General features: G+C 36.7%; 1 protein-coding gene across 2 annotated transcripts in view; it reads left to right on the forward strand.

The window, feature by feature from the left end:
* The first annotated feature begins 9,662 nt into the window (after nucleotides 1-9,662).
* The window catches only part of LOC148661441 (glutamate receptor ionotropic, delta-1-like), a 367,556-nt gene continuing 363,574 nt past the window's right edge, over nucleotides 9,663-13,644 (forward strand). For both annotated transcript variants that reach the window (XM_088635198.1, XM_088635199.1), the window contains exon 1: nucleotides 9,663-10,045. In XM_088635198.1, the coding sequence (XP_088491324.1) occupies nucleotides 9,967-10,045 (79 nt within the window). In that variant the 5' untranslated portion in view covers nucleotides 9,663-9,966. The remainder of the gene's footprint in view (nucleotides 10,046-13,644) is intronic.

The raw sequence follows: 13,644 nt of genomic DNA on the forward strand, positions 1-13,644 counted from the left end.
AATTCCCAAATCTGTGTGATTAAATTTCTTTTAATTCCAATATGGCAGTAATAGAAATAAGAATGTTAGCATTAACATGAAATGTAATCAATAAATTAATCTAAATACTATTTCAGTATACTTGCATACATTATTTCAGGTACACTGCCTGCTTCTGAACTACTGTAATTACTTAATAGATAATTCACACTTGGCATACCTAAAAAGGAATACTTTCAATTCTGCTTCTAATTGTACAAAATCACAAATTCATAGAAAACAAAAATAACAGGAAAATGTAAGTGGGCATATTCCGATACGTTTTCTAAATCTGTAAGCACCGAAGACCTTTGACACTACAGCCTTAGACCATCTTCTTCTAAATCCACATAATTTAGGCAGTCTTTAGACTGGTACTGATTTAAACATTTGAAAAACTGTTGGATTTATATTTGAGTTATTTAAATATGTTGAAAGAAACCAGAGTGCTCTGTGGTATTTCAGTTCTTCAGTCAATTTAGTTAATTTATCATTCTGGTTGAAGCGATCAAAGAGCAGTCTGGTGTTTGATTTTTGTGAGGAGAAGCAATGAAAAGTTTTTATTCTTGTCTCTAGGGTCTGCTGGATGTCTCTTTATGAGCATTAATCTATTTTTAACTTATTTTCTGATTTTATATAAGCATCCCCAAATTATATATTTTTTTGTTACAGGTTGAAGGGTTAAGTGAAAAACAAGAACAGTCTGATTTAACAGATTGTGTGTGTGACTTGCCATTTCCATTATTTCCATTTTTGGACTAAACAAACGCCAACAGAATGAAGACACCCTGGGTTATTGCTAGTCAGGGTCTTTAGAAAGGAGAAGTACTTCATCCAATTGACAATGTTTTATCATCTGTCTTCTTGAGAAACTAAAGTTCATGTTAATATTCAGGTAATTTGAGTTAGCATCAATTGATATTATCATAGTGTGTGAACTCCAATCTTACGGTTTGTTGCACAATAGATAAGCAAATGCTTCATATCACCAAGCATTTCGTTCACTGTGTTTTATAAGGAATCGCCTCTGCCATTGGCTAGCGTGTTTACCGGCTTGGTTAATGGGATTAGAATGATTTTGTTTTTTCTTGGCTTGATGCGATTTTGCAAACTATTGAAGGATATAGCAACATCCACACCTGAGCAGCTCCCCTTTAGATAAACCACAAATGACTCAAATGATGTGTGGACAATACACATTAGTCATTGAATTAAACAATAAGCACATGCCGACTCATTTTGATGTGAACTAATGTATTTGTCATGTGTCCAGCAATCTGTTTTGCCAAGAGCCAATACAGAGTAAGAAATATAATGTCAGCAAAATAAAGTTAATGTTCAACAAAGGTTCCTGATGTAACTTGAAAATGTTTTTTTTGTCATTTTAAAGTGTCACTTAAGAGTTGAATACTGTATTTGCATTCATTTTGTGCTCATTTTTTGGCAAGACAGAGGGATTGCTATAAGTCAGTTTACGGTGTGCAGTAGTTTTGATAAATTGTTCCTTGATATCCGGTCTCGGCATCCATGCATGACTAATTGCTTCTAATTAGAGTCTTTATTTGGTATAGCTTAGGCACAATGGAGTCTTAATGTGACACTGCCTCTTCATCTTAATCACCTTTTCCCATTGCACAAAACATGCATTTCTTGGATTCATTTCAGTTAATCTCGAATGAAAACGAAATTCTGTCTTCATTGTTTATTCTTGTAAAAAGTGCTATTCCTCTTTTTCATCCTTGTTTTCAATTTTATTTAAGATGACTGAAAACAAATATTTTCACAGTTACAACTGATGGAAGCATGCGGTGAATATTTCTTTGAGTCCCTGAGTGACAATGCACCAGGCTCGCTTCATAATATTAATCTCCACAGATGGCTTTGGAGTGTGGGCACTTGAGCCTGCCAAAAAATCCCACCGTCTTCACCTTTCCTGGTGCTTATGGATGCTTAGAAGGACCTGGATGTTTTCATGTATGTGACATGAACTGACTGCTTTAAATGAGAACTGAAAGAATTTATAAAGCACATTTAAAATCCACTGTTCAGAAAGTCCAAATGAACAAACATTTTTGAAATTTTGTTCTGTTCATTGTCATTTAGCACCTACTTGCAACTACTGTATATCCCTGAATATACTACAAGGAGAATAAAAAGATTAATAACATTTTCCTTGTTTTTCAAAGAAACAAATAAAAACCCTCAAATATTTGGATATTAAATGTATATATTATTTAAATGTTTTCTATTCATGTATAGGGAATCAGTGGGGCCCTGTTATCACTTAAAAAATCTCATAACTCTCAACTATCAACATACAGTACTGTACATAGTAGCGAAGCAACAAATTGTCAGGAGTCCATGGTTTTCCCCTCTGTCCCCATATTGCAAGAAAGCAATTAAATAAAATTAGTAAAATAAAAGCAACTTAGTAGTTGAAGCATGATTTAATTAATTTTATTTTTTCACATTTCCACTGGTGAGTTGTCCACTCAGAGAAAAACACATTTTAACTTGCTGCACTCACCTGGATTTTCTGCAACAGAAGTGAAAAAAAAAGCAGAATAAAAGCTACACAGTATTACTTATAACAATGCTGCTGCCAGTGTGGTGAGAAGTTGAGGAAGTTGCCGTTGGAGATCTGGAAAAAGAAGGGACTTACAAATAAATGTATTTTTCAGGTGACACCCATCCTAACCCTGAGCGCGATAGAATTAGAGAATCATTACAGAACCCTGCTAAGTCCAGAATTATGCGGTGAATTAAGCAATCATGCACATGGCGAATACATTTAAGGTGGATCCATTCTACCAGACCTCCAATCTCATACTTTCAAATCACAATAAATTATTCTTGCCTGGTGACAGATGTATTATTTTTCGACACCATTAGGCCCCGTAAAGGTTGTTAACTCATGACTGTAGAACACCATTATAAGCCCCCCCCCCCCCCCCACTTCTTCACAAATTATTCAGTTTTTGCTATGGATCGCTGTCTGCATATGAACTAGCATAGCAGATATGCAGAATGCATATTTTATATCACACTGTTGATCCATACTTGCTACTCTCCCTGTATGTCAATTGCATTCAACACATTTATAAATGTATACACTGTACAAGATGCACTGTGTATATAAACTCCTTTAGCAAGCACCGATACAGATGAATAATTCATTGTGACTGGGCAATGGGTTATTGATGTCTTTATTACACATTAATTGTCTTTGTTTTACTGCTGTTTAGAAGGGAGTCTGATTTTCTTTTGCTATAATTAAAACTGTTAATATATGTGATCTATGTTTTTGATGAGAGGACATCTCAGAAAGAAACAATACTGACAGAATTTTGTATATTCAGTTAAGTAAGATTGTGAATGTTGTGGCGCAATGGAGTAAAACGAAAATTAGCTCAACCTCCTCCCAGCTCTGGTCTTACACTGCCTCCTTATTAATTCCAATGTTTCCTGAAAAATGGTGTAAGACAAATGATCGTAGCTTACCCAACTGTTTAGAGTAAATACTCACTGACTCTTAATAGTTATTAAAAAGGTTAATGGGATTGTAGGGGTCTATTTTGGGCCCTGTAGCTTGCTGCATGTGTTAAAGCAGCTTTATTTGGTCATTTGAAATCAAAGGCCACAATCCTCTGAAGACAGTTATTTACTGTATCTGTTATTTACTTCTTAATGTGACCTCAGCCAATCTTTATGTTTAATAATAATAATAATAATAATAATAATAATAATAATAATAATAATAATAATAATGCATTTATATACCTCTTTTCATCACAAAGCACTTTACATATAGAAGGAGATCCAGTTTTTTACCCTCTTTCGTAATGTGTGCCAACTGCCACACTATACTGTATACCCAATCAGGTAGAAAACTGAGTATTTTCTTTACTAATTTAAGTGAAGGAAGGCAAGAATGTTTAAGCCCAGAGTAGAATTTAGACAAGACACCAGAATTTCAAACCTTGAATAGCATGTAACCAGGATACTAGAATCAATATCCCCAAAACATTTTTTTTTCAGACAGTTCCATGTGATCCTTAATGATCAACACCCGTGGTGTAAGGATAACGCATCCTACAGTATAGTGCACCCTGGTAAAGAAATGGGAAGTTGATTTGGAAATGTGTGGTCCAGGAAGGAAGAGTGCTTCTACTTGTGATCCACCAATAAAACCTATGGAAAAACGAAAGTTTCCTTACAGTTTTCCCCTAATTCCACCATCCCAGTTCTGACTAGGCCCACCCTTGCTTAGCTGGCATCCACATAGACATGACGCCATACATCATCATTACATTGGCGTTCCTTTTCTGTACTTCCAACTTGGGCAGGTACTGTAACCAAGCAAAGCTTTATTTTAGAAAATTGAACATGCATTGAATGGAACATCAGAACAGAATAGTTTTGAAATGGTTCCCATCCATTTCCAACCACTACACTGCTCATTATTTACTGTGCAGTGTTCCAGCAGATGATGTTATTTTGCAGCGCAGGGATGCAAGAATGAGAGATGAAATAACAAACACCAACTGCTATAATGCCAAGTGAAAACAAGCACAGAGATTGGTGTCTGGGTCAAGCCAAAATGTATAGGCTATAGCTCACATGCCCATTCAAGATACACTAGATTGTGAACTGTGGGTAGATTGAGTGGGTGGATTAAAGGATTAAAGGTACACAATTACACAACTCAGAACTATTGGTTATAAAATGGGATGTAAAGTCAATGAAGCAGAGTTAATGTTAAATGGTACGTCAATGTGAAAATTGATGATAGGAGTTGGCAGTAGCATATATCTCATGTTTTTATTAAGCTGTTTTTCAGCAGCATTAAATGAGGCAGCACATGGGTTTTTAAAGGCACAGTGACTTATATGAAATGTACACATATATAGAACTCCTGACTATTAATAGGAGAAAACTGTTTTTTTTTTCCTTTCAAGAACTCATTTCTATCTATGATTTCTTTTAGGCCCTTTTAATGTGTTTTGTTTTATTAATAATGATCCTTTAAACATACTGTAGCATTTTTGTAATTAGAAATGCAGATTTATTCTTAGAAATGTAAAGCAGAAAGAATGCTGAATAGGAATATAAATTCATTTATAGTAATTTGCTTCAAAATCAGCCTGTAAAATAGTTTAATTGATATTCTGAGTCTGTGAATACGTAATTCTCATTGTTTAATTTAAACTTGACACTTATACTGTATAATATAGAGAAGGTTCCATATAATTCCTTCTTAATAGAAGGACACAGTGCTTTGAATAGAGTTGGAAAGCATATTTTTTCTATATTCTACTCATAAATTAGTAAAAAATGTAACAATATATTTGACCATTAACTTTAGCCTTCTTATTTTACTCAGTCAGGCTCCTTTTAGGCGGACCAGACATGTTTCGTCTGCACCATTTCATTTTCAAATAAGCACCTTTTCTGCTGGTACTGTATAATCAAGACTTCATTATGAATTATACAAAGTTATATCCCAAGTGCCAATTTAACATATCTCTTTGCCCATGAATGACATAATTCAGATGGTTTTAAATACTGTAATATAAAATATAAAATTATTATCTGGCTCGCAGCGTTGCCGTGTCTAATGTCTGGCACAGTTTCCCCTAACATCCATCCCGATAACATCCATTCAATTCGTGGTTTATGTCCTCGGATATCTGTATTTAAATTTCGTTTTGCTAGATCTTAACAAAGGAAGAAACTTTTAGCGAAGACTGAAACTGGTGAAATGTATTAACAATATTTTCGGAAAATAAGAAGGTTCAGTTCAGATCTAACACATTCAAAAATAAAATGAGATCGCTATAATGACAGAGAACCCCCGGGTTACAATTTTTCACTTCCCCCCGAATCTTACATGATACAGTACGTCAACTTCGTATGATCATGCAATGCCTTATTTCAACAACGCATCTAATACTGAGCTCTAAGGAACAGAGAAAATCTATTTTGTACCTTTCTGCATATTCGTCTGCATAATAGAGTGAACAACAATTATGCACATCTATTGGTCCTATAAAACACAATTTATAAACTTGTCTAATCTGTACAGTACTGTAGTGTCCGAAGAATCGAGAGCATATAGTTACAGTACAGTTGCAGTGTTAAAACTGAAACCGCTGAAAATTCAACCCTCAAGCCATGTTCAAACACCCATTTCCCCATCATTGTAAAGTTGCGCGACGTAGACGCCTACTGTATCACAATTTTTGTATTCCCTATTTCTGTTTTCTGCACTTTTTCATTCACCTTAAACCTTACTCTTAGCCATTCCCACAAAAATATAGTTCTATATACAGTATGTAGATTGAACATGCATGAAGTTTTTTTTCCATAGTTGAAAGCAGCGATGTCTTTTTCCTATGGGAATTCAATGATCAAGGCTGGAGGTTTGGTTACCTTGGAAACCGTGACGAAGCTCCAACAATGGATTAGGCCGGGAAACCGAGAATCAGCGCCTGACCAAGATTGCTCAAAGCACTTTTGAAAGACAATTACCCGTTATGTGCATATGTGCATATTCTACACACTGCAAAATGAACTACCACTCGGAATAGGTACGTTAATAGAAGAATATACAACACCTTTTACACAATCTGGTAAAAATCACAACATCGATTATTTTGTTTTTCCAGTGCCTGAGCTGCAGCAACCACTTGTTACCCAAGAGCACAGCTGCCTTCACGGCGCTGTCTCGCGTTCAGTGAGCGTTTCCTGCCATTAAAATCTGATTTGTATTCGATGCAGATACAGGCTGTTATGTGTTTGAGATCAGTGGTGCGCGGTCGAGTCCTATTTAAATTCCCAAATGCTTTGTAATTCAAAGGTTTAATATTAAAGACGGTTCTAAATCAGGCAGCACAAGGAATGCAGTGTCCACAGTTCCAGCCCCAAGCGTCCTTAGATAGCAAACTTAAGAAAAACAATAGAAGTTCTTTACTGGATTTATTCCCCTTTCACACAGACATCGACTAATTTAACCCTATTAGATCTTATACGATAAAATTTTAACTAATCAAATCGCATTTTCAGAAATTGTTAACTTTGTATTTCTTTAAAAAATGTTAGTTTTCTTGGGAAAAAGGTGTGATTAGTCTTAGCCGCACTGTGACCCGGATACTATTATTATCTCTCAAGTCTGGGACAGGCATCCAGTTTAATAGATATGTATACACACATTGAAGTAATCATAAAACTATTATGACTCCTTTTTAGAATGTTGTTTTAGCTTCACTCCGTAGTTGAGAGTTATTTGTCGAAAAACAAAATAGAAAGGAAAACGCAAGCAGAGTAATGCTAATTGTTCAAAGATAACATTCTATATCTTCTATAGATCGAAGTAGAATGAAACAAGAACTTCGCATTTATTTATTGACTTAAAGTGTCTGATATATGGAAGCATATTCTGGTAAATTAGCGAATATTCAGTGGACACTTGAAAACCTTGTGCTTTTTCAAAGCTTATTCATTTAACTTTAACCGACTTTAACCGAAAACGATATTCTGTACTATATATATTTATTCTATTTGAAGTATTTTTTTATGTTGCGACTGTTTTTTACCATATATATATATTAAGAACTTAACATTAAATGCCCGTAAACATCAACAGCACAATAGCAAAACAGCGTTAAAGCATTCGTTCTTCCTGAGCATGATCTCATCACAATGTAGAAAAGGATTCGATAACCTTCGTGTCGAGTTTCATTGCCTTTAACAATTAAATTCCTGTGCCGCTTGCCTAATGGAGAAACTAAGCGAAAACAAAACTTTTTTTCCACTATTCACGACCCTTGGCCTCTTGAACACCAGTGATATCTTCATCGGTTATTAACTCTGCGGCTAAGTGGGAGAGAAATCAGCAGGCATTCTGACAAGCTATGGAATATCCCGGTGCAACGATTCGAAAGTTGCTGCTAAGCTATTATTTTGTGTTAGAAAAGTGTAGATCTCTCCGATCATACAAATCTTTTGATACGAGCTGATTACAGTCAGGTTTGTGTCACAAGGAGTCAAAGAAGTTAAGACTGGGCGCTGTCCAGGGCTCCATGGTGCTGAAATGGATTCTGCGTCCTAATAGACTTAGTCAAACAATTAAGGGATATTTCCGTTTTAGATAATGCCTCAAGAAATATCCTTTAATTGTAAGATTAAGAGTATCATTTTCCTCACATCTCGTTCCCATCAGGCTCTGATTTCATCTTCCATTTAAAGTCTTCAATCAGAAAAAAGACAGATCAAGTGAAGCCATGGCTAAAATACTTTTTATCCTGTTCAGGAATCCGTCTTTCATGAAAAGTTCCAAAACACGAGGTTATTTCTTTATTCCCTAGAGTTACGTGCATTGTTGTAAAGACAAGTCCTGGTTCAACTTCAGTATTTTCATTTCTGAGAGCTTCATGTGAACCTGTTGCTGCAATCTCAAAAAGAAAATTGAGGTTCACAGTATATTGTCTTTTTCTTGTAATCTTTTTCAGACATAGAATTACAAGAACTATAAGGTGTTCGTGACGGGTTTAGGTTTCAAAGGAAATAAAAAACTTATCTAATGGTTTAAGGTCACATGTAATATATGTATTTAAAAACAAATCATTTTAAGCGCTTTAGTATGATTTGACCCTTTGACCAATGCGCCTAATCCATCAACGAAAACAGATGATTTCCTATTATTATCAAACTTCATCATCATAGTCACCGTTACATATATTTGTAGATATGCGATAGTTGCCTGCTAAGGTCATTTTCTTTCCAAATTGATTTTAAATTGACGAAAAAAAAAACTTTATCTGTGTATATCGCTTTGCAGTCTTCTCTATCCTTAAACTAAGTCGCAGCCCTTGTCAGCTCCTTGCGATCCATTACATGTCTGAAGTGGTTTTTCAATTACTCTGGCTCTGAGACTGAAAGGACCCGTTAAAGCCCCTGTCATCATGGTCTTTTCCACGGCGTTTTTAGTTGGGTGTATTCGATTCCTTTGGCTCCCGTTTTAAGACCTCGGTTCTTCTTCTCTCGCGACGCTCCAGCACCGTATCCCGGCTCCGTCTCACTGGACGCTCCAGCTCCAGCTGCGGGCAGTGTTTCCACACAACAGAATTTCTCTCTCAATTTAAGTGAAACTTGAACTCGCGTCATACGGTTATTTAGACGAACAATTTCAAATCCACCCCATTCACCAAAGTCAACACATCTTTTCTCTTTCCTTTACTCACAATTAGAAGACTGGTTTAATTTCTGGGTTCACTTTTTTATACCTACTTAAATTGTTAGTTTCTCGGATGGATCCATCCTATTTACCTGCTACTGGTCCTACAATTATTATTGCAAGTATGATGTTTCTATATGTTTATACGTTTGTTTCTTTGCTTGGCTGTGTAGTCAGTTTTCAGTCCCCCGGTGTGCATGTGTTGGTGGTTGAGAGAACGAGCCGCCGGGGTCCTTCCCTGCTCCACGCTTTCCCGGTGTCTGTCTCCGGCTCGCTCGAATTCCATCTCTTCTTTCCTTCTCCGGACAGCTCACTGGTGTAGAAAGTCTCTGCAGTCACGTGGTCCTGGAGAGAGAGAAAGAGAGAGAGAGAGCGCGTGGGGGGTGTCCCTCCTCCGCAGTTTGCAGTTTGTTATGTCTCAGACACCGTGAGCGCAGGCTAGAGAGAGAGCGAGGGAGCAAGCGCCGGATTCAGTACCTGCCTCTTAATAAGCAAGGATTTCCCTGCCTTTTCCCTTACTGTTTTCCTCCCTTCCTTTTTTACTTACTCTTTATTTTTCCTTTGGAATCGTTGTCATCCTTTAAAAATATATCTATATTTTACTGCTTTTTATGTTTTCTATTTTTGTGTTACATTTTTTTTTAATTATCCCCTTACTGGATTTGTCCAACAACTGAAGGAGCTTGGATGAACTGCTTTGGTAAAATCTGGACATGGAATTGCTGATAGTCTCCCTTTCCTTTTGGATATTGCAAAGCAATTCAGTACGAGCGGACTCCATCATTCACATCGGTAAGGAGCCTCGGCATGGAGACAAGCCGAGTAAAGCAACCGGGCTGTGCAAACCACTTGAACGCATGTAATAGGAAAACTGCAGGATCTACTGTATTGCTGCTGAACAAGAGGGCTTTCTTTTGACAAGAATAAAGGAGAGGGATGTGACGTTCATAGGAACGAAGAATCTTTTTAGAATTTTTGGAATGATTTATCTGTGCTTGTGTGTTCTTCCTTTTAGTAGTCAAAGCGTTGCGCGTAGGGTAGACCAATGATGCATTGTGATTTGAGTGTCTTTTTTAATTGTATCTCTTTTAATTGCTTTGAATAAAACTGAGGTAGTTGTGGGCGCTTCGTTGTCTGCGTGTAGAATTAAATTAACGCCAAAGTGTAACACATTTTAGTTTAAAACTGTAAAGAAAGTAAACTACCGAAAGCTGCAGGAAAGTAATTTTTAAAGAAAAAACAACTTTATTTTTCATCAACGACTTGGACCACCAGTCTTTTCGGTAATGCAAAATAAAGTAACGATGTATGTTACTCCACCCCCCCCCCCCTCCCCCAACCACCTATAAGATTGAACTTCGTATTGAACGTGAGGGAAATATTAATAATGGCTATATTTAGGATGTTAAAGAACTCGGTGACGGTATCTATACTAACCAGTTGCAGCATGATAGCTAAAGCTTATACATAGAGGTGTATTTATTTTTCATACAAGCATTTTGTGAATAGGGGGAAAGTAGCAACCGTACAGCGATAATGAAGTAATCCTAACGAGATATACAGAGTCCGAATACACAACATGAAGGACCGAAACACCTAAACCAGGTTCACGAGGATGCCTACGCTTATCAATCATGCATCAAAAAAGCACATTTAGCAGGGCTGAGACGACCGGGAGTGACAAAGGGAATTTTAAAGCGAGGTTCCGCTTTAACGTAAAATAGTGGAGAATACAAACATACGAAGGGAGAAAATCATTTGAGAATGCAGCGCAAACAAACAATTCTTCGTCAATATACCCCACTCTCTCGTTTGCAACGAATACTGACCACTCTGCCTACCCCATTACCCGTCCCCTTCCGAATCCCCTTGAAAGACACACACAGTCATCAATGGCTGATGTCACTTAGTGCTCAACTTCTGGTCCACATTTTTATATCATATCACCACAGGAGCGATTCTTCTGTCTCTCTCTCCCCCGACGTTATCAGCGAGAGTTCACGTTTTGCATAGAAATGCACACATCACTTTTATTTGGCCTCCAGTTGTTGTTTTTCTTCTGTAGACATTTAAGGGATTGAAACTGTGGGCCACTAAAATGCATGGAAAGAAATTAACAATACTCAGAAGATCAGATTATCATTAAGCACAACTTAAACACGTCTAGCTAACCTAAGCACAGCATTGCGGTTCTGTATTAAAAATCAAGGGAGGCACTAAAATGCGGGGCTGGTTTAGATCGCGGACTGCACTTTGGCACTCAGGCAGAGTTGATTGGTATTCAAAACCAGCAAGTTGGGTGTTTTAAAAGGGGTTCTACTAAAAACATGCTTATTTTTATTAGGTATCTAACAAACTGAGAGATGTGCAAGATAATCACGCAAAGACAAGGCTGGGTACAAGGCTGATACCCGAATTATATTGCCCAACGACTACCAATATAGATACATTTCAATGCAAACGAGCTATGAAACGCACATATTATTATTACTACTACCGCTGCTGTCATTTTGACTGGATTCGCTGTTGTTGCGGAAAATGCCAGGCGTTGCTCTTTTTAGCCCCTTTGCGCTTGCTTTAGTGTTGAAGAATCTTAAGGGACAGACAAAGTACTATGCAAGGAACCATCTGTTACCTTTGGGCTCCCCCGATATTCTCTTTGCGTTTACGGTTGGGTTTCTAGTGGTATAGAGTAGAAAGGCGTGCTCGTGTGCGATTTCATACATTAGAAATCCAATTACAGAGTTAGACCTTTGAGATGCAAAACGATTATTGAACCTGCTCTGTTTTAGAGCGTATTGGTTTCATTATGATCCCAATATACTGAATCCTTCTCTGTTCGCCATCAGAGGTCTTTCTTGCTCAAAACGAGTATGGTGCTCGAGTTTAAACGAGACGCAACAGATAATGTCGTGTTTGGTAAATCCACGGTTCCTTTGTTTTAAATTCCCTCTAATACCAAACTTCACGTCCCTAGCTGCTATGTATTAGTTTATTCCCTACTTGGAACTTTACACAGGGTATTCTGGAACTCAGATTATTTGAGTTCTCTGCTCTAGATTAACAGACGTTTCATCCTAAGGGTCTTTCCTGACTAAGACATCAAAAAATACATTTATATCCACCTCAAATTGCAGAAAATTACGTTAACAAACAGCTCTTACTGATGTATGATATTTCGGGTCATCTCCTACATGACCTTCTGTTTTTGCATTATGTATTCCAAGTCACTATCAGTAAAAGTTAATTTGTAAAGGTGCTCTCTTTTAGTTTAGGGTGCTGGTTTCTTTCGCAGTGTGTAATTGGCATCTATTAGGGAAGCGATAGCGGGTGAAGTGAGAGAGCAGGTGTTTTGAGTATCAAATGTCTATTTGTGTAGTTCGTGATCTGAAACATGTAAAATGTTTGCTTTTTTTGTGAAGCCTTGCTTATGAAATGTATACCTGATAAGAAAGCGATTTAGTAATAAATCGAGTAGGTTTGTTTAAAAAAGTGTTATGATGGAAAGGATACTGTCACGTTAATCTCTAAGATATTAAACATTTATAATATATACTGTTCATTGGCGACAATAGGTTCTAAATGACAGCGGGATTGGCAAAAAATAAGCATTAACATCACCCTTCTAATGCAAGCAGTTTTCAAGATTTAACTAAATAATCATTATATTTTGCTGGAATCTAATGATCATGCTTATTGGCTCATCATAAACACCCTCCGAGATTGCAGTTAGAAATTCAGATCTGGTCTCAACTCTGATTCTGATATTTTCTCAACTGGAAGGAGTTTATTGTACCCTGTCGGGACAGATTATTAACACTTGTAACAAGCAACAGGTTAAGATGTTGGTAGATAAGCATGTGTGAGACTGTATGTTTATATATTCACACAAATACACTTTTAATGGACTTTCTAAATAATTAATCAACAATATGAGTATATTTTCATAATAAAGCATAGTAAGAAATCAATATGTAGTAAATTGGAATCTGCACTTGCTAATGACATCCAAACGTACTGTCATTGTATTGAAAATTATAAAGCTGTTGCTAGTGTAGAGTGTGTACTGCGTTTCTGTAGTTAATCTGATTGTTGTTTGGTATTATCTAGCTTCTATATTATTAAAATTCAGTTCAACATGAATGCTTATTTTTAGCCTACTGAATACTGTTATATAGCAAATAATAGCTGCATTTCTTTGTGTACGTTGTCAAACTGGCACAGTTAAAGCTCATACAGTAAATCGGCAAATTTCGCTCAATGTGTTTGCTGAGAGTTGAGAGAGCTTGCACTGTAATGAATATATCATCACTGTGATTGAGTCACAGATCACAGGTGATATCAATAGCACATGATTCCGGGAATAAAATTTAGCCCATCGTTTCAACACG

Source organism: Lepisosteus platostomus, chromosome 6, assembly GCF_059453375.1.
Source record: "Lepisosteus platostomus isolate fLepPlt1 chromosome 6, fLepPlt1.hap1, whole genome shotgun sequence".
Taxonomy (NCBI): Eukaryota; Metazoa; Chordata; class Actinopteri; order Semionotiformes; family Lepisosteidae; genus Lepisosteus; species Lepisosteus platostomus.